At 36.3% G+C, this 20,940-nt stretch overlaps 2 protein-coding genes and 1 long non-coding RNA gene across 5 annotated transcripts in view; 2 read left to right on the top strand and 1 right to left on the bottom strand.

Moving 5' to 3' along the window:
- The window catches only part of LOC106005371, a 63,519-nt gene extending 59,231 nt beyond the window's left edge, over window positions 1-4,288 (top strand). The window contains exon 3 of the long non-coding RNA XR_001178679.2: window positions 2,443-4,288. This is a non-coding gene — a long non-coding RNA (uncharacterized LOC106005371). The remainder of the gene's footprint in view (window positions 1-2,442) is intronic.
- Window positions 1-5,728, bottom strand: part of ABHD18 (abhydrolase domain containing 18) — a 49,970-nt gene extending 44,242 nt beyond the window's left edge. The window contains exon 1 of the mRNA XM_004747927.3: window positions 5,417-5,728. The gene's annotated coding sequence lies outside the window, so the exon portion shown is untranslated. The remainder of the gene's footprint in view (window positions 1-5,416) is intronic.
- An 83-nt stretch (window positions 5,729-5,811) lies between these two features.
- The window catches only part of MFSD8 (major facilitator superfamily domain containing 8), a 38,142-nt gene continuing 23,013 nt past the window's right edge, over window positions 5,812-20,940 (top strand). For 2 of the 3 annotated variants that reach the window (XR_199112.3, XR_199113.3), the window contains exons 1-4: window positions 5,812-5,969; window positions 10,997-11,088; window positions 12,977-13,020; window positions 19,872-20,112. Coding sequence is in view for 1 of the 3 variants with exons in the window: in XM_004747926.3 (XP_004747983.1) it covers window positions 5,905-5,969; window positions 10,997-11,088; window positions 12,977-13,020; window positions 19,872-20,112 (442 nt within the window). In the remaining 2 variants the exon portion in view is untranslated. The remainder of the gene's footprint in view (window positions 5,970-10,996; window positions 11,089-12,976; window positions 13,021-19,871; window positions 20,113-20,940) is intronic. The other variant, XM_004747926.3, reaches the window with a different exon arrangement.

Genomic DNA, 20,940 nt, shown 5'->3' with positions numbered 1-20,940 from the left:
GGATTTTTATAAGCCTGCCTTTTTAAATTTGATTAACATTTTTCTAAGATATCTTTAATGATACACCTTTTTTAGAGAAAATAATGATCTGAAAATGAAAAAAAGCTAAAGAATATTTTTTAGAAAAATTTGTACTAAATATATCCAATTACAAAATGATACCTCATAGAATTCTGCATGGAAAAATATTAAATAAATGACATAAACATAAAATCTTAGTATCTGTTGTAACGGGTTTAAAAATAGTATCTCAAAAGAACAATGTTATAAATAGAATAGAGGAGAGATACTGTGAACTTATCTATAAAGGGTTAGGTAGTAAATATTATAGGCCTTGCAAAGCAAGAGGTAAAATCAAAGGTATTATGTAGGTACATAAATATTATAAAAAAGAAAACTAATATTCACATATTTTTTAACTGAGGAAATTCAAATATAATAATAAGCAATCTTTTATAATACAGGTCTAGAAATGAGAGAAGTAAAATCTTTTTCTTGGGACTTTGTGTAATGGGGATTCAATGTTAATACCAAATTGAGTACTAATGTTCATCTGTAAAAACTACTCTTAGTTCGTGGGCCATACAAAAGCAGGCAGGTTGGCCCACAGACCACAGTATGCTGACCCTTGGGCTAGAAAATCAAATAAATCATAGACATGTCACAAATGTCACAAAACCAAAAAATACAACTATAAAAGGGTACATTATTATAAATTATCCAATCCTATAAAATGGTATAGGTAAAATGTAAATATTGATTTTAAAAGAATTAAACATGTCACAAGGTAGACATAAAATCAGTATTCTATCTAAAACAAACAGTAGTTATTTAATTAGCTATGTTTTTTTTTTTAATTAGCTATGTTTTGTCTGCCTTCTTAAAATTTATAATTTGGTAGCTAAAAGATAGAAAAAACCTACGTGTCCGTCAATGGATGAATGGAAAAGCTAAATGTGGTGTATACATACAATAGAATATTATTCAGTCTTAAAAAGGAATGAAATTCTAACATATGCTACAATGTGGAAGAACCCTAAGGACATTATGCTAAGTGAAAGAAACTAGTCGCAAAAAGACAAATACTGTATGATTCTACTTTTATGAGGAACCTAAAGCAGCCAGATGCATAAGCAGAAAGCAGAATGGTGGCTACCAGGGGTTAAGGGGATAGGAAAATGAGATGGGTATTGTCTAATGTGTAGAGAGTTTTGGTTTTGCTAGATGTAGAGTTGTATAGATGAATGGTGGTAATGTCTGCACAACAGTATGACTGAACTTAATACCACTGAACTGTAAATCTAAAAATCGTTAAGATGGTAAATTTTATATGATACGTATTTTAAAATAAAAAAATTGAAAAATTTAGAAACTGGAGTTAATTTGATAGTTTCTCTACAAAATTCTTCAGAAGTTAATTGATACTTTCTTTCCCTCTTGACAACCTTCTCAGTAAGCACAAATAGTTCACTATCCTATGAATCTAAGAATAGAACTCAAAGCCTGTATTAGTCTCTTAAAAGAATGCTACAGCATAATTTAAATATTTGAAGATCTCACTAATGCCTTTAAATAGAAGAATTTGAAGAACAGATCTCTTTAATTGGTTTCCCCCATCCTCTTACTTCCCCTTTCTCGATTAGTTTCCAAGAACCCAGCCTACCTATGTTTTCTGCTTTAGAGTCTCATCTAGCTTTAATCTAGGTGTGGACTGTTTGTGCTCTCATCTGGAAGCTTGACTGGAGAAAAACTTGCTTACAAGACCATTCAGTTTGTTAGCAGAATTCATTTATTCATAGCTAGAGGACTGAGAGTTTCAATATTTTGCTATTTGTCAGCCAGAGGCCAACCTCAGCTCTTAGGGGCTATCCATGGTTCCCTACCACATGGCTCTCTCCCTAGGAAATTTACAAAAGAGCAGCTTGCCTCTTCAAAGCCAGGAGGACAGTGAGACTGAGAGTGCTAGCAAGGCAGAGTCTAATATAACTTAATGTAACCACGGGAATGTCATCTCACCAACTTTGCCATATAACATATCATCATCATGGGCTATTTATTTTCTCTATAATGGCTGGAAAGGATGGGGGTTAATGTCTTCCTTTATAACATATACAGCATCAATAGCAGATTCTACATTAGCAATAAAAAACTCCAAAATTATGCTCCAATAAGGGAGCAGCCAACTACCTTGGTGGCTCAGTCAGTTAAGCCACTGTCTTCCGTTCAAGTCATGATCCCAGGGTCCTGGGATCAAGTTCCGTATCAGGCTCCTTGCCCAGTAGGAAGCCTGCTTCTCCCTCTCCCTCTGCCTGCTGCTCCCTCTGCCTGCTGCTCCCCCTGCTTGTGTTCTCTCTGTGTCAAGTATATTTTTAAAAAAAAAAAATCTTCTTAAAAAAATAAATAAACGAATAACCCCAGAATTCCAACACTTGTATTTTACAGAAAGAAGAACACTGTTCATGAGACATCCCATTTTTCTATCCAATATTCTTCTAAGATGGTAAACAAAGGCAAATATACAAAAGCAAAAAATTTAAGAGAAGCAGGAAAAGACCTAAGAACAATGAACTCTTCAAATATTTTATAAGGTAGCATGTTTATTATATGCCTAAGTTGTTATTTCTCATTTTCAACCCTATACCAGAAAAGCTTTCCAAATCACTTTAATTCCATATGATATAGGCCATAACAATCAGCTCTCCAAATCTAGAGTGAGCATATTCCTTGCTGTATTTACCCGCAGTAAACTACTGACCAATAATTTATAGAAAGCAAATCAAAAATACACATAACTTGCTTTAAGTTTGGCTATGGCATTTAGGATTACAAAGAACTTCTTAAATCCCACTTCAGTCCCAAGAACAATATTAAGGTCTAGATTTCTGGGATGTTCTAAACACCTAAGTCTAGGTAAGGCTAACTGCTATCTAGTGTCACCATGAACAGATAATAATATAAGTCCAGGGTAAAGATAACTCCAGTTCACCAAAAAGAGGCACCATTTACAGCCACATCAGAAAACTTAAAAAAAAAAAAAAAACTACATCTAGCTGGATTGACCAGTGAATTCTGCAAAGACAGACCCATTTTTAAGTATGTGTGTCAAGCCAAACTGATACAATTATCATCTTCATTTTTATATAGGCAATGCTAAAGGAAAACTCAAAGTACTTCCACAAAAACAAACTTCTACAAAAGTAGAAGTTCTATTACAGTGCCAACAAATGAATCTTTCCTAGAAATGAGCTCTATTGCTGAAGTGGCACTCAGTGTCTGTATGCCATATAGTACTTTCATCTCTTATCACTCTAATACTTCAGCATTTAAACATTAAAATCCTATTTTTTTCTGGATTTTTACCCTCATAAAGTTGATACATAAATAGGAAGTTTATTTGTTCATTTGTTTTGAGGGGTGGCTATCTATTCTAAGCAGTCATCTAAGGAAATTCAAACAGGTGACTGTCTCACATCCTTATGTGAAACATTCAGCAAATAATCTAATCTTTTTTCAAATTTAGCTCTTCTTTTCCACGGGATTTAAAGAAAGTAATTAAGATTTTTAAAAGATTTCTTAAATGTTTACTGTGTTTGGATGGACTGTTCCTAAGAAATAATGTTTTTTTCTTTCTTTTTTTCCTATGGTACAATACATAGAGCTTATTTAGATTTCACCAGTTTTACACACACTCATTCCATGTACTTTTGTGGTCTAAAGTCATCACTTGGAGGTAGCAATGGAAAATAGCAGTGTCAGAAGACCTGGTTCCTTCACTAGCAATGTGACCTTGATTGCCACCTTAATCTATAAAAGGGGAATAATACCTGGCCTACTATACACACAGTAGCAAATTATTCAATTTATATAAAAATTGGTCACCTGTTTTGATATAATTTAAAGGTACAGGAAAAGATTCTTCTTAAAATTCTTTTTATAGGAAGGCTGCTGTGAAAAAGCACAGGCTTTATATTCAGGAGTCCTGTATTTCTTGGATTTTTGCTCTGTTATTTATTCCTGGTGTTGACCACGAAAATTAACTAATCTTCATGCTTTCACTTTCTTTCTATGCTTACACAATTCCAACTCAGAAGACTGTTTTGGGATTAAATGAGGCGAGTCATTAAGCACTCACTCACCATATATTCATCTAGCAATTCTGCTAGATTATTCTGTCCCTTTGTGAAATGCTCATACACACACACACACACACACACAGTGCTAGACTTCAGGGATTAGAAAAGAAATCAATGATACATTAAATCAATGTTATGGCAAAAAAAATATTAATTTTTTAACCTATATACCTTCTTGGAACCAGTCATAGGATTCTGATTAAGTTTTTGAACTGTTGCAAACAAATTTGCAAAACTGAATACATGCACAAAATATCGTCTGGATTCAGAAAATAGTTCTCAACTAATAGAAAACAAATTTCAAGTTTAGCTGCTCATGAGTGCAATGTGCCTGATAGAATAAACAGAAGAAGGTCACAAACAAGACAAAGGTTAGAAGTGATGGCATATACTACACAACAGATAACTAATACAGGGTCTGGCATAGGTAACTGCTTATAAATATTAGTTGAAAGAACTGAAGTGAGTCCCAACTCTGCCACTTTCTTCACTCCAAGTGATTGTGTAAATTGTCAACTTCTCTGAATCTTAGTTCTCTATAAAATAGAAATGTGTCTGCTTTACCTATCTCATAGGACAGTTGTAATGAAATGAAATCACATGAGAATGTACTAGCACTAATAAAACAATTATGACATTCATAATGACTACTGCTACCAAATACCTTACAAGTCTACTTGTAGAAGCAAAATGTTAATATGTAAGCACCAGGAAAGAGACAGCATCAAGATCTACCGAAACAAAACAATACAGAACACCCCTGTTTTCTAAAAAAAAAAAAAAGTCATCTTCTTCAGGATAAAAGGAGCTGATCATTGCTAAACTGGTGCTGGGCCTTTTCTAACCTCTAGGTTGCAGCAGCAGGGTCTGCTAGTGATATCTTGCAAGACTGAATCCCCCAGTAGGCGCTGAAGACAGTGAGATGTCGATCTGAGGATCAGCAGATTAGAAAGGGCTGCACCCCATCTTCAAAGCCCCCATCAAGGCCCTAACAAGGCACTACAGGGAGGGTAGTTAGCCTTTATAGTTAGCCGAGCGAGAAAACAACAGCGCCAAGACAATTCCACCTTCCACCGGGATAGGAGACTGCCCCGGGATAGGAGACTGCCCGCCAGCCTAACTCACCCGGGTCGGCCAAAACGTGCCCTAAAGCCCCGCTTTGTCCAGCGCCTGGGACCCCCGCGTCTCCCGCCAAGCCTTGCGCCCCGAGTCCCTGCTTCCTGGCACGTACGCAGTGTGTCGAGAGGCTCCCCGAGCGCGGCCCAGACCGGCTACTTACTTACCGAACCGGCCGTTCCTAGGGTGCCTGCTGTCCTGCCAGCCGAGCCTGCTGGCGCTGTCCTTCCCCTGGCTCCCAAGACTGGCCTTCCGTCGGAGCCACAAATGCAGTGGCAGGAATCTTTCCAGGAACCCAAGAATAAAATGCCCAGACAGCCGAAGTCTAATGAGAGGGACGAGCCCGGGGCGGGGTAGCCGCTTAGGCACGCCCTGAACCCTCCCCGGCTCTCTCAAGCAGTCCGGGTTGGCGGAGAAACGCGAACCCCAGGAGGACGACTAGGACACAGGGCCCCACCTCTGACCTCTTCCCGCCCGGCGCGGTCGCGACTGCCGCGTGACTCCCTCTCTGACCTCGGGCCGCTCCGCCCACTTCCAGTTGCTGGGTACGCACGCGCACTTGCTGGCTTGTTTTGACAGCTTGGACGAGTGGGATGGGAGGGAGCAGGATGTGTCGCGAGAGTTGTCCTCACACCGCCTCGTGGGCGATGTAACTATGGCGAGCCCGGGGATCGAGGCCGAGCAGGAGCCGCTTTTAGGCGACCGCACACCCGGAAGCAGGTGAGCGGATGTTGGGGGAAGGCCCCCTCACCTTCCTACGCTCTTGGGACTGGCGCCTTTCCCGGCGTCAGCCTCACGGGGTCGGACGTAGGTTTCGGGGTGGCCGGGGCCGTGGCCGTTCGCGCGAGACCGGGGGATGTAATGCTCCCGCTGCAGAGGAACGAAATTCGGCCGCGCGTCGCGACGAGCCAGCGAGCTCTGTAGACGGTGTTGGAGAAAGTCGCACTGCCCCTGAACCTTCTCTCCCAACAGCGTTGCAGCGTTAAGCCACCGCATTCTCCATTCCTCTACGGAGCTCATCGCTTTTACACGTTTCACGAAAGCTCTAAAATGATGGTTTTAATCGATACTTGAAGAAACCTTAGTATTGGCTTAATTGCGTGCTAACTTTTTGATATTTCGTTAGCGAGTAAACCTGTATGAAATGAGCACGGCTTTCTTCTACACCAAATATATGAAGACTAATTTCTTAGCATATAAGGATGAACTGTGGTTCGACCCTTATCTTTCTGGTTGTTTTGATCCTACTTTATGGACAGTGATTCAGAATTGTTCGGTTTGTCTCTTACTACGCAATTAAGTATTTTTGTCTTTCGGAAAACGGAATTCAGTATTTTGTTTGAGACATAATTTATCAAGTAAATTAATAAATACGCAGTTCTTCTGTCAACGACCGTGTGACTTTTTGCACTTTTGTCTTTCTTAAGAACTAAACTTTGATTGTAACGACTTTGTTTGAAACTCTTTGGACAGTGTATTTCCCTGGTCCCCAATTTATTGAACGGAATGTATGTATTGCGATTTTATGTACATTTTACCTTGAGATCAGTACAATTATTATCAAGCCCAAAATATTCTATAATAGAAGAATGTACTCAGGGCTATTGAGACATTTTGGACTGTTTGCTTCTATACTAGTTTATTTTACACTACTTTTTTTTTTTTTTGAGATTTTATTTACTTATTTGATAGAGCATGAGCTGGATGAAGGGCATTTGGAGAAGCAGACTCCCACGGAGCAGGGAACTCCATGCAGGGCGCCCAGAGCTGGAAGCAGATGCTTAACCTACTGAGCCACCCAGGCGCCTTTTACACTACTTTCTTACTAATTTACTCTATACTTGCTACACGTTCAAAGTTTTATGTCTGCTTTTTAGTTTTTCTACCTGTTCTGTTGCTAGCAGACTATTTCTCATCATGGATTTGTTATGTATTGACAGCTCTTGTTTTTGCTACTGTCAGCAACCTCTCTTCTCCCAGCTTTTGAGATTTCTAGTTCGCCGCTTCTTTGAAAGCCATTTCTAAACTTAATAGATTTATGTGCAGTTAGAACATGGAAGCTATGACTAAGGACTAACCATGTCTCTTAGTCAAGTGCATATGCTTCAGCGCATAGATTTGGTGACATTTGGGTTTCTCAAATTTCTTTTTGCTTCTACCTGGTTCTTGGCTATTTTTCAGATAGATTCAGGATCCTTGAGTTAATAGATGTGGTCTTACAGTATATATTCTGTCACTGTGTCCAAATAAATCTACTTCTTACTGTTATATACTCTTATGTTTCAGTTACGTCTGAATGATTGAGGCTCATTAGGATGCATCTAAGTTCAGATGTTCTGTCCATAAACAATACTTGATTGAGATTCTAGATTTAGCATTTAAAAAATAAGGGTGTATTTTTTAAATAAGAGTTTATTTTGAGGATAATTCAGTAAGCTGTCTTTTAAAACAGATTCCTTAGTAACTTGAACATATATATATATATATATGACTAATTGGAAAGCCCTTTTCCCTATGAGTAAATTGTAGAAATTTCAGCCTAGTTTACCACCAACTTTTCTTCACTAAGAAGGTTAATTTTAATATACTGATCTCGCGAGCCCTCAGTGATCGCCATTGACCCCACCTGTAGTGTTTAAGAGAACAAGGTATTGACAAATTTTTTCTGTAAAGGCCCAGATGGTAAATATTTTAGTATTTGCAGGACAAGAGGCAAAACCAAAGATATTATTTAGGTACTTAGATAACAAGAAAGAAAAAATATTCTCAAAAAAAATTTTAGTAATGAAATTTAAAATATAAGTGAATAAAATTTTTTGCAATACAAATCCATAAGAGGAATAGAATTTCTTTCTCAAGGGTGACATTTTGCTTAACTCTAGTTAAAAGTTGATGTTTTCTAACAAGTTTCCCACAGATATTCATCTGTAAAATCTATTCTCCAGTAGAAACTGGTGATCTAGAAACAGGTGATAGGTTGGATTTGGACTAAATACTGTAGTTCGCTGATCCCTCTTTTAGAATATCCTAAAAGGTTAATAGGTGCTTAAAATTTTTCTTTGCAACTTTAGTGTAATTTCTGTAATACAGATATTATTAGGACCTCTGGTCTTTTTTTTTTTTTTTTAAGATTTTATTTATTTATCAGAGAGAGAGAGCACAGGCAGACAGAATGGCAGGCAGAGGCAGAGGGAGAAGCAGGCTCCCCGCTGAGCAAGGAGCCCGATGTGGGACTCGATCCCAGGACGCTGGGATCATGACCTGAGCCGAAGGCAGCTGCCCAACCAACTGAGCCACCCAGGCGTCCCAGGACCTCTGGTCTTATAGAGCGTATCCTTATAGAATATTCTCAATTTATTTTTGTCTTCTAAATTTTATACTGTAACACCATTGCATTATTCTCTCAGTGAGCACACACTTTATTCTCTTATCTTCTTTGAATATGGGCTCTTTTTTGCTCTCCAGTAGTTCACAAATGCTCTCTCTGGTAAATACGTAGTTTTATTTTTCCCTCAGTAGATCCAGAGTCATTTTTTGAAAATAAAGTACTGCTGTTTACCCAAATCTCCTTGTATTAAATCATGATCTATTGAACCTAAATTTGGCACTTTTTGCTTATTCCTGTTAAATTTTATCTGACTTATTTTGGTGATAAATTCCCCCCAGGACTTTATGTATTCTTCCTAGTTTTTAAGTTACAAGTTTGACAAATTATCTTGGAAGTGTGGGATTCTTTCTTATGCCTCTTTGATACAAGAAAGAAACCTTCAGAATACTCAATCTTAGCCATGTGACATGGTTGGTTGAATCATCACAATTAAGAAAATATAATAAAAATGGTAACTTGGGGCACCTGGGTAGCTGAGTTAATTAAGGCCTCCTACCACCAGGAGTGCCTGGGTGGCTCAGTCCTTAAGCATCTACCTTTGGCTTGGATCATGATCCCCGGGGTCCTGGGATCAGGCCTGCATCCGGTTCCCTACTCAGAAGCCGTCTTTTCCCTTTCCCACCCCCCTGGCTTGTGTTCCTCTCACTGTCTCTCTCTCTTGTCAAATAGATAAAATCTTTAAAAAAAATTTTCCATCACCCAGTTTCCCCATCACCACATCCCCCACCCCTTCAGCAACCTTCAATTTATTTCCTGTGATTAAGAATCTCTTACCACATCTTATTCATCCATTCATTTGTTAATGGACATCTGGTTTCTTTCCATAGTTTGGCTACTGTGGACATAGCTGCTATAAATATTGGGGTGCAGGGGCCCCCTTGGATCACTACATTTGTATCTTTGGATAAATACCCAGTAGTGCAATTGCTGGGTCATAGGGTAGCTCTGTTTTCAACTTTTTGAGGAACCCCCATACTGTTTTACAGAGTGGCTGCACCAGCTCGCTTTCTCACCAGCAATGTAAGAGGGTTCCCCTTTTTTTGCATACTCACCAACACCTGTCATTTCCTTACTTGCTAATTTTATCCATTCTAATTGATGTGAGGTGGTTTCTCATTGTGGTTTTGATTTGTATTTCCATGATGCTGAGTGATGGTGAGCATTTTTTCATGTGTCTGTTGGCCATTTGTCTTCTTTAAGAAATGTCATTCATGTCTTCTGCCCATTTCTTGATTGGATTATTTGTTCTTTGGGTATTGAGTTTGATAAATTCTTTATAGATTTTGGATATTAGCCCTTTATCTGATAAGACATTTGAAAATATCTTCTCCCATTCTGTTGGTTGTCTTTGGTTTTGTTGACTGTGTCCTTTGCTGTGCAAAATCTTTTTATCTTGGTGAAGTCCCAGTAGTTCATTTTAAGCCCCCAACCCTTGATTTCAGTTCAGGTCATAATCTCAGGGTGGTATGGCTATTTGATAGTTCTAAGGTCTAGTTTAGAAAATAACTTTGGAACATAAGGCATTTTGTCTATTGTGCTTGTCTTAATTATTTGAAAATACAAGGCTCATATTAAGGTAAATTTGTTAACTTTTTCTGTATGTGAATGTGCAAAAGTAGTGAATCCATATACACCCTCATGTATCACCTGACTGGAGCAGGATGTATGCTTAATATACTTGCCTGGAGTGTGTCACAGGCTTATATGAAAGATCAACCCTAGTCTAGAGGGACATTGGACTCTTTAGTCCACAAATAGAACTTGTCTGGTAACCCATGTTGAAGCAAAGCCAAGTGTTCAAGAGGTCCCAGGCCTAGGAATGTCACATCAAACTTTTCTGGTGTCATTTCTACATTAATTTTGCTGAAAGCACCCAGCCAAAATAGCTTCCTGCAGCAAAGTCACTTTACTATCATCAAATAGAACATGTCATAATGATGACAGTAATTAATTGTTTAAAATATGTAGTAGTTGTGTATCTGATCCATAGGAGATCTAGTTGTTGTAGCTAGTTTATTTTGATATACTTTATTTAATTTATTTCTTTAACAAATTCAAACACTCAATTTGTAGCAGGTCAACGGTAGCAAAATAATTAAGTTGACAAAATGTTACCCCTTTTAAGCTACCTCATGTCTCCCAAGTTTCTGTGTGTAATGATGCATTAATATAATCCATGGAAATTCAAAGAAATAATACTTATTCATAAATAATTAGTACAGCAGAAACCAATATTAGTAAATTACACCTCTGTCCTATTTTTTTAATTACTTTAGAAGAAAGAAAATTATATTATGCCAGAGAAAGTTTTATAAATAATGAGATAACATTATACTACTTTTTTCTTCTTTAATCCTAGAGAATGGGATATTATAGAAACTGAAGAGCATTATAAGAGCCGATGGATATCAATTAGGATTCTGTATCTTACTATGTTTCTCAGCAGTGTAGGTAAGTATTAGAAATTATATATAATTAGGGGCGCCTGGATGGCTCAGTGGGTTAGGCCTTTGCCTTGGGCTCGGGTTATGGTCCCAGGACTCTGGGATCGAGCCCCACATCGGGCTCTCTGCTCAGCAGGGAGCCTGCTTCCCTTCCTCTCTCTCTGCCTGCCTCTCTGCCTACTTGTGATCTCTGTCTGCCAAATAAATAAATAAAATCTTAAAAAAAAAAAGAAAGAAATTATATATGATTATAAAAATTAGATAAAGTATCTTATTTTTTTTAAGATTTTATTTATTTATTTGACAGAGAGAGACAGTGAAAGAGAAAACACAAGGAGGGGAGGAGGGAGAGGGAGAAGCAGGCTTCCCACCAAGCTGGGAGCCCGATGTGGGGCTTGATCCCAGGACTCCAGGATCATGACCTGAGCTGAAGGCAGATGCTTAATAACTGAGCTACCCAGGGGCCCCTAAAGTATCTTATTTTAATATCACTTCATTTTTAAATTTTTTTATTTTGGTAAAAATCACATAATATAAAATTTCCCATCTTAAGCATTTCTAAGATCAAAAGTATTGTTTGTCTATATGATTATGTAACCAATATCCAGAACTTATTCAAACTTGCAAAACTAAAACTCTATACCCATCAAACAACTCCTCATTTCCCCCTTTTCACAGGTCCTGGCAACCACCATTCTTTCTGTTTCTACGAATTTGACTACTCTACATACTTCATATAAATGGAATCATACAGTGTTTGTCTTTTTGTGACTAGTTTATTTTATTTAGCATAATGTTCTTAAGATTCATCCATGTTATAATATGAATCAGAATTTCCTTTCTTTTTAAGGCTGAATAATACTCTATTGTATATTTGGTGGGGCGGAAAATCTTTTCCTCTACTTTTTAGGTTCTGTAGCTGGCCCCTGCAAATTAAAGCAATGAAAGGCAGATCAATAGAATGAAAATTTGCCATTTGCAACTACATGCTACATGGGTGGAGCTAGAGAATATAATGCTAAGTGAACTAAGTCAGGCAGAGAAAGACAAATAACAGATGATTCCATTCATGTGTGGAATTTAAGAAACAAAACAAAAAAAACAAAGGAAAAAAAAGAGAGAGAGAGAAATCAAGAAACAGACTCTTAACTAACTATAGAGAACAAACTGATGGCCAGTCAGGGGAAGAGGAAGTGGGAGGTTGGATGAAATAAAGGATGGGGATTAAGGAGTGCATTTGTCATGAGGAGCACTGGGTAATATATGGAAGTGTTGAATCACTATATTGTACACCTGAAAGTAATATAACACTGTATGTTAACTATTACTGAAATTAAGATAAAATAAAGTAAGATACTTCTAATTTTAGTACTTAATTATCTGAAATTATAAGTAATAATTTTAATTTTAATACCAAAGAAGAAAATTATTTTAACTTTGGATTTTAATTAGTATGTTAAACATTTTACCTGTTATAAGTTTCTTGATTGTGAAATTGTAACCTTGATTTCAAATATTAGTTTACTATTTCAGTCCTCTTTTCATCAAAATCAATATTCAAAATACAGTAAAATGAAACTAATAACTAAATTATTTTTAAAAATAGGCTTTCTAAAAAGAATGATGTATTGGGCATCTGGGTGACTTAATTGGTTATTAAGCATCTGCCTTTGGCTCAAGTCAAGCCCTGCATTGTGTTGGGCTCCTTGCTTAGTGGAGAGCCTGCAGTTCCTGCTCCCACTGTGTGCTCTCTCAGTCAAATAAATAAATAAAATATTGAAATAAATAAATAAAGTCCATGTTATTCATGGACTTTATTCATGTTCAAAAAATTGTATCTATAAATATTGATGAAAGCATTTTAAGCATAAATAACAAACTTTGCCTCTTTACAGGATTTTCCATTGTGATAATGTCAATATGGCCATATCTCCAAAAGGTTTGTACACTTCAATCTATTATTCTCTTAAATAGCTATAGTAATAGTAACTCTTATATAGTTAAAAGTTTTCTTAAGAATCTCTCTGGTGTCTTATTGATTTAATCCTTACTAGAGTAACTTGAGATAATAATTCCTCAAAAAAGCCTTGCAGGTAAGGTGATCAAATGCTTTAATGTGCAAACCAGAACACTCTTGAAGTGAAGGGAGTACTATATCAGGAAACAGGATCCTGGACAGTCCCAGGCAAATGTAGATGTATGGTGACCTACTTACTAACCACTTTCACATCCTATCAATACTGGCTCCTTAATAAAAAAAGACACTACACATTATACATTGTCTGAATTCCCGAAATGTACAAATGACATTTCAATGCAGTAATTTTGTGCTTTCCTGTAGAATTAATTTGGGTCGTCAGATAACATTGTAAAAAGAATAGATAATATATGTGTTTTTATGCTTTGGTTACTAGATGGGAAGGAGGGGGTCAAGAAGATACAAGTTTAGTGGGTACTCTGATATCAGTTAATCATCAAATCCTACCAAGTCTACCTTTAAAATATATATATGGGACGCCTGGGTGGCTCAGTGGGTTAAAGCCTCTGCCTTCAGCTCAGGTCATGATTCCAAGTCCTGGGATCGAGCCCCGCATCAGGCTTTGTGCTTGGCAAGGAGCCTGCTTCTTCCTCTCTCTGTCTGCCTGCCTCTGCCTCTCTTGTGATCTCTCTCTCTGTCAAATAAATAAATAAAATCTTTAAAAATATATATATATTTTATATTTTTATATTTTATATTCATATATTTTAAAGATAGATATAAGTAAATTATATATTATATATATTTTAAAGATAGACTTCGTAGGACTTGATTATATATATATTGACATATATTTATATTATGTTATATGTCATATATAATATATACAAATACATATATATACTTGTATATATGTATATATACTGATGTATGTATATGTGTATATTTGTATATATATAAATAAATTATATATATAACTTATTTGTGTATATTATATATATGTGACATATAACATAATGTAAATATATGTCAATTCTATCTTAAATCTTCAGGAATGAATTTACTGAAAATCAGTATATAAGTTGCAGATGTAATTCATCTCTAAGAATATTTCAGTTAAGGTTCTTGATCAAGTTCCTCCTACTCTCCCACCTCCTGTTCACTCATTAAACTGCTAAAGCAGATTAACTCCTGTGATGGCCTGAAACTGCTCTCCTTAAGGTCTTCAATTACTTAATTGCTGAACAATAGATATTTTTCAGTACTTTAGGTGACATTTGAGTAGCATTTGGCATTGTTGTCCTCTCCCTGCTTCTGAAAATCCTCTCTTAGCTTTTATACATTTCTTTTTCCTGGCTTTGCTCTTTAAATATTTGTTCTTAAAGTCTTTTGTGAGTTTTCTTTTTCAACTTGCTCCTTATATGTTGGTTTTTCCCAGAGGTTGAGCAGTGTGTGTGTGTGTGTGTGTGTGTGTGTACACACACATATGTGTATGTGTGTTGTAGCCTAAATCCTAAGCTTTGGTCCATGTTAGATCTACAGCAAACAATTTGTTAGATGTATCTACTTGAATGAACCTAGCTTCCTTGGGTCTTTATACATTTTTTTCTGGAATGCTTTCCCTGCCTTTTTCTCTCCTTTCCTCTGTCCTTCCCTTCCACCCTACTTCCCTGTTATCTTTTATTCATTCTTCAAGGCTTTCTTCCAAAAAGCCTTCTCTGGTTGTTCCCCAGCCCAGTTTAAGTTAGAAGGTTTTCCTGTGTGCTTCCATACCCCTTTATCATTAACACTTACCACTGAGTGTCATAGCAGTGTGTTTATGGAGAAGTAACTACTCCATCTGAGCATTAGGATGTTCAGATGACTTCAACAAAAATACTAGACATATCTGATGAACACCTGAAGATTAAAAATAATGCCTATGATACAAAAACTTACTGGCATTTTATATTTCATTTTAGATTTTTTAGTTTTTATGAATTTTTAACTTTCTGAAAATGCTAACTTTTAAAATATCTGATATTTTAAAAGGAATATAAGGACAGAAATACAAACTTCATTTTTTATGAATTTGGTGCCACATTTTCATTGCTACTTTGAAATTTATTTGAAAATTAATCAAAAAATTATATTACTTGAAATTATTACACATGACACTAAAAATTCTTTCCTTACTGGCATAGTTACTAGAATTAAAGCAAAATACTTAACAATTCTAGAGCAATATCTTTTTTCCCAAAAATATATTTCCATGTGTCAAAACTCTTTATTTCTGTCGTCCTTGTATTCAGTCTGTTTAGCCTCAAAATTATCAAAAGAAGGGTATCTACAATAATTATGTCTACTCAGCACAATATGTTGAATTTTGAAAAAGTACACTCCTTTCTTCAGATACTTGAAAGCTCTTCAAAGGTAAATTTAGTGAGTCCATAAACTTATAATTAGTTCTTTGACAATACAAATATAGTAATTTCACTAAAAAAGTTATCAACTAATTTTCTCAAGTTATTTCATAACAGTAATGAAAGTTCGCTGTGTGATAGGTACAGTAAAAAACCTTTCACCAGGGCGCCTGGGTGGCTCAGTGGGTTAAAGCCTCTGCCTTCGGCTCAGGTCGTGATCCCAGGGTCCTGGGATCGAGCCCCGCATCGGGCTGTCCGCTCTGCGGATAGCCTGCTTCCTCCTCTCTCTCTTTCTACCTGCCTCTCTGCCTCCTTGTGATCTCTGTCTGTCAAATAAATAAATAAATAAAATCTTTAAAAAAAAAAAAAAAACAACCTTTCACCTTTTGATATTCATAACAACTCTGTGAAATGATTATTACCACTCCTGTTTGGCAGGTGAAAAACTCATACTCAGAAAGTTAGGTAGCTTGCCCAGGATCACACAGCTAGAAAATTGCAGAGCCAAACCTATATGAAACCAAAATCTGACTCAACTAGTGCTATGTCTACTAGGTTAAACTTTTAAAATCTTAATTTAAGGCTACCATCTTTTTTATTATAATATGTTGACAAATATTACTTAGCTTAAATGCCATATGTGAGAAAGATAAAAAATCTAGACCTCCCCCCCACCCCCCAAAAAACCCCAGAAAACAAAACAAAACAGTAATGTATTTGAAAGGAATTTGGCACTGGTGTGAACCTCTGAATTGTACTTCTTTCTGGCTCTGGCTCATAGACAGCCATCAGACTAAGATTGCTTAGACTTTGTTGCCCAGAAGTGGGATAAATTTCCAGGAAGATTTATATTCTTAAACCTAGATTTTAAGTTGGAAGGAAAGGTTATCTTATAGGGGCAGGAAGATAGTGGGAATACTCATGCATAAATTATAATAAAGTATAATAATAAAATTGACATATTAGTAAAACAAAGTACTAAAAAATATTAGTTTATATAGTATAGGTTAACATTCATTGAGTCCGTATATATGCTGACATTGCCCTAAGCACTACACAAGTATTGGCTTAAATAATTCTTATATCAACTCTGTGAAGATATCCTCATTTGACAGATAAGGAATTGAAACATGTGATTTCCCCTTCTCTCCCACCCCCACCAGCTAATAATTACTGGATAAGTAAAGCCTGGCTTGGACACTCCTTGATGATGAAACCCAGTTTGGAAACTCTGTATTAACTCATCTTTCTACCCCTATTTCCTAGCATAGTTTTTGTCATAGAAAGGCACTTAGTGACTATTAACTGAAATAATGAGCAATAATCTACACATAAAGAGGCTTGGAATATCCATACTCATGACTTAATTCCTATAGCAAAGCATGACGATTTCTAGAACTTTGGCTTTGTCAATGTTGTTAGCATTTTTAGAGAATAATGTTTTGAAATTCGATACCATGTACTTTGGAGTTTGGAAAGGGTTTTGTTTAGAGATGATATAGATCCAACTTTCACTGAAGTGTAATACAAGTTATTACAGATGAGTACTATATACTATATACTCATAAAAGTCTAAAAGTATGGGTATGGGGTGCCTGATTAGCTCAGCTGGTTAAGTAACTGGTTCTTGATTTCACTTCAGATCATAATCTCAGGGTCGTGGAATCAAGCCCTGTGTGGGTCTCCGTGCTCAGTGCAGAGTCTGCCTGAGATTCTCTGTCTCTCTCTCTCCCTTTTCCTCTGCCCCTCCCCTGCTCTCTTGCTCTCTAAATAATAAATAAATAAAATCTTTTAAAAAAAAATTTTTTTTAAATGTATGGGTGGGTGGGTGTGTGTGTGTGTGTGTGTGTGTATGAGAGAGAGAGAAAGATTCAGAGAGAAGGAGAAAGAGAGGCAGACAGATAGGCATGGGCTATTAGGAGGATGTTTCTAATCCAAACTTAAATTCTGGAAGACTTTCCAAAGTCACACTGGAGCTGAGTTCTGAAGGTCTGCAGATGTTAGTTTCCTGAAGATAAGGTGTGGGCCAGGGAGTTGGAGGTGGGAAGGCATTGCTGGTAAAAGGGAGCAGTAGAGATGCCAGCACAAAGTCCTGGAGGCGAAGAACTTGACTCATTTTGGAAAATTCGAACAGTTCTATGTGGCTAGAAATTAGAATTGGGGGAATTAGAATTGCAGAGAGATGACTTTAGAGAGGAGGGATAGTGGCCAACTTATGAGCTAGTTTTTCATAAAAAGCAGTTTGGATTTTATTCTGAAAACAGTGTGATAGAGATCACCAGAAATGGCCAGAGGACCAGAAATAAGATGCTGTTACTACTATAAGAGAAACACATATGAGTACAGATAACAGTTCAGTTACTGAAGTGACTACCTTCTCTTACAGCATAGAAACTGTATCTCTGAAACCATTTTATTTCCTGTTGCAATTATAGTAGAATTCTAGGAGATTCCAGTTTTCCAGTCACCATAAAGAATAGTAGTCAATTAATCAGGAAGGAGACAAACCATAAGATACTCTTTTGTTTTTTTGTTTTTTTTTTTTTATTTATCAGAGAGAGAGAGGGGGAGAGAGCAAGCACAGGCAGACAGAATGGCAGGCAGAGGCAGAGGGAGAAGCAGGCTCCCTGCCGAGCAAGGAGCCCGATGTGGGACTCGATCCCAGGACGCTGGGATCATGACCTGAGCCGAAGGCAGCTGCCTAACCAACTGAGCCACCCAGGCGTCCCCATAAGAGACTCTTAATCTCACAAAATAAACTGAGGGTTGCCGGGGGGAAAGGGGGTAGAGAGAAGGTGGTTGGGTTATGGACATTGGGGAAGGTATGTGCTATGGTGAGTGCTGTGAAGTGTGTAAACCTGCCGATTCATAGACCTGTACCCCTGGGGCTAATAATACATAATATGTTAATTAAAAAATAAAAATTTTTAAAAAAAGAATAGTAGCCAATTAAAAGTTTCCATTGGTCTCTAGCAAATACTATTGTTAGAGCCATCCCCAAGAGTTGGCTTCTATGAGATGGATACTTGACTATAATCAATTGCTATCCTGAGAAGACAGTTTTATCCTTTTGCTTTCAAACCACATTTATCATTAAATTGTGTCATAATTGCTTTTTTGAAAATTAATTAAAATATTTTTATTACATGAAGTTATTTTATATTTTAATAGATCAAAGGCACCAAAGGTAATGTGGGTAGAAAATAAAAACCAGAGTGCCTAAAATAAGAGATATTTTTAAGGCTAGAACTTTAATATTGTGTATCATTATATATATTCACTCCTATTTCTCATCCCCTACAAGAAAATGTACCCAAATATTTCCATTTTAAACTACTTAAAAATATATTAGAAAAGAAAAGACTATGGTTTTCCTTATGTTCTGTCACTTAACCTCAGTATATTTATATCTTACTTCCTAAAATTTAATGGTGCTGATTTTTCCAAATTACTGTATAGCTTATCATATATTTTTTAAAAGTCTGTTAATTTATTCCATGGTCCCTTTTGTGAGCTAAGATTTTCTATTTTTTTTTAAGTATTTCATTTTCTGAATTTAATCATTTGGTTCTCTCCTCAACATTCATTGTGATATATAAACCTTCTTTCAGTGGTAGAACCCTAAGCTGTCTATGTTGAATGGAAGAATTAATAAGAGGTTTAATGAGAGAATTATCTTTCAACTTTTGTGTTTTTATTCTCTTCTTTAAGCTTTTGACTATTGTACCCAATTAAAAAAAATACGTTTATGAAAAAAAATACATTTATGGTGCTAATGGCTATTTAGCTTATGGAGTAGCATAAGTCTAAAGAATTATATTTACATTATTTTTTTAAAGATTTTATTTATTTATTTTATTTTAGAGAGAGAGAGAAGAGAGAGACAGAGAGAGAACATGAGCAGGATGGAGAGGCAGGGGGAAGAGAGCAGCAGATTCCCTGCTGAGCAGGGAGCCTGATGGGGGGCTCCATCCCAGGACCCAGGGAACGTGACCTGAGCCTAAAGCAGATGCTTAACGAGCTAAGCCACCCAGGCATCACCAACTATATTTACATTATACTAATTAAGGAATGGCATATTATTTTATGATGTGATTATTTTATATATGTAATGTGGTTATTTTTAACAAGATTTTTATGAACCAGAAATTCCCATAAATCTTCCTAAAAGATGAACCTTCCCAAGCATTTTTTTCCTAGTGTGTAGTGAATTGGTAGCACATTTAATTATAATGTCAGAAGTTTGAATCCCTTATTATAAATAACAGTGTCACAAAACTTATATGTTAGAATTATTGTTTTTATTTTTTTAAATAGGAAATGTTACATGGTCTGAAAAATGTATTTAAGTTTTATAACCTTTATTTTTCTTGGATAACAATTCTTAAAGCATTGTACTTTTTTCTGCAGATTGATCAGACAGCTGATGCAAGTTTTTTGGGCTGGGTTATTGCTTCATTTAGTCTTGGCCAAATGGTAGCTTCACCTATATTTGGTTTGTGGTCTAATTATAGACCAAGAAAAGAACCTCTTACTGTCTCCATCTTCATTTCGGTTGCGGCTAACTGCCTCTATGCCTATGTCCACGTTCCAGCTTCTCATAATAAATACTACATGTTGGTTGCTCGTGGATTGGTGGGATTTGGAGCAGGTAATATGTATGTATGTATATGTTTGGCTGTGTCAGACCTACATTCATGCTGACATTTATGGCCCTCTCTCACCTGGTGTCAGCCCCTCAAAATCTCATATCTTACATAAAGATATCTCATTACAAATAGACACACAATCTTTCCTGTCATTTTGCCTTTCCTCATGATGTTCCCATTACCTATAGTTTCTTTATTCTGTTCCCATCATTCTTCATCCTTCAAGATTCAGTTCAAGTTCTGTATCTTCCATAAAGCTTTCTTAGGTAACTATTCCTTAACAGATCTTTCCTTTCTCTAGTCTGTGGCACTTGCTTATATACTGTTTTGCATTGTTTTCATCCTTTATCACTAACCAGATAGAAAACTTTTATAATGAGAGACAATTTATGACTTCCTGAAATATTCTGTGGCCCCTTACAGAGTCTTTTGCACATAATAAGAACTCAAGAGAATTTTTTTTCAATAAATTTTTTTCAGCCCAATTCATAGTGGATTTCTTTTTCTGTTTCTTATATTATGGGTGCAAAGCATGCAGTGTCTGACATCTTTATTTTAAAAATAGTTGTAACAATCAGTAGTATACCATTCACTCAGTGCTTTCTCCATATTTAATGAAGAAAAAAAGTTTAACATTTCCATAATGCCTTTTTCATTCATTCAGATCTTTAACTGTGTTTTCATGTTACTGAAAGCAATATTTTCTATTAATTGATACATTTGCTCAATGTACATGCTTTGTATGATCATAAAGAGAAAGCAGTGATTTTTGTTCTATATAAAGCCAAATTAAGTTGAATTCTATAAACTGAAGGATATTTTCTTTTACT

Source organism: Mustela putorius, unplaced genomic scaffold (genome assembly GCF_011764305.1).
Source record: "Mustela putorius furo isolate JIRA1106 unplaced genomic scaffold, ASM1176430v1.1 tig00003866_pilon_pilon_pilon, whole genome shotgun sequence".
In the NCBI taxonomy this organism is placed as follows: domain Eukaryota; kingdom Metazoa; phylum Chordata; class Mammalia; order Carnivora; family Mustelidae; genus Mustela; species Mustela putorius.
This window is presented reverse-complemented; position numbering and strand designations above follow the sequence as displayed.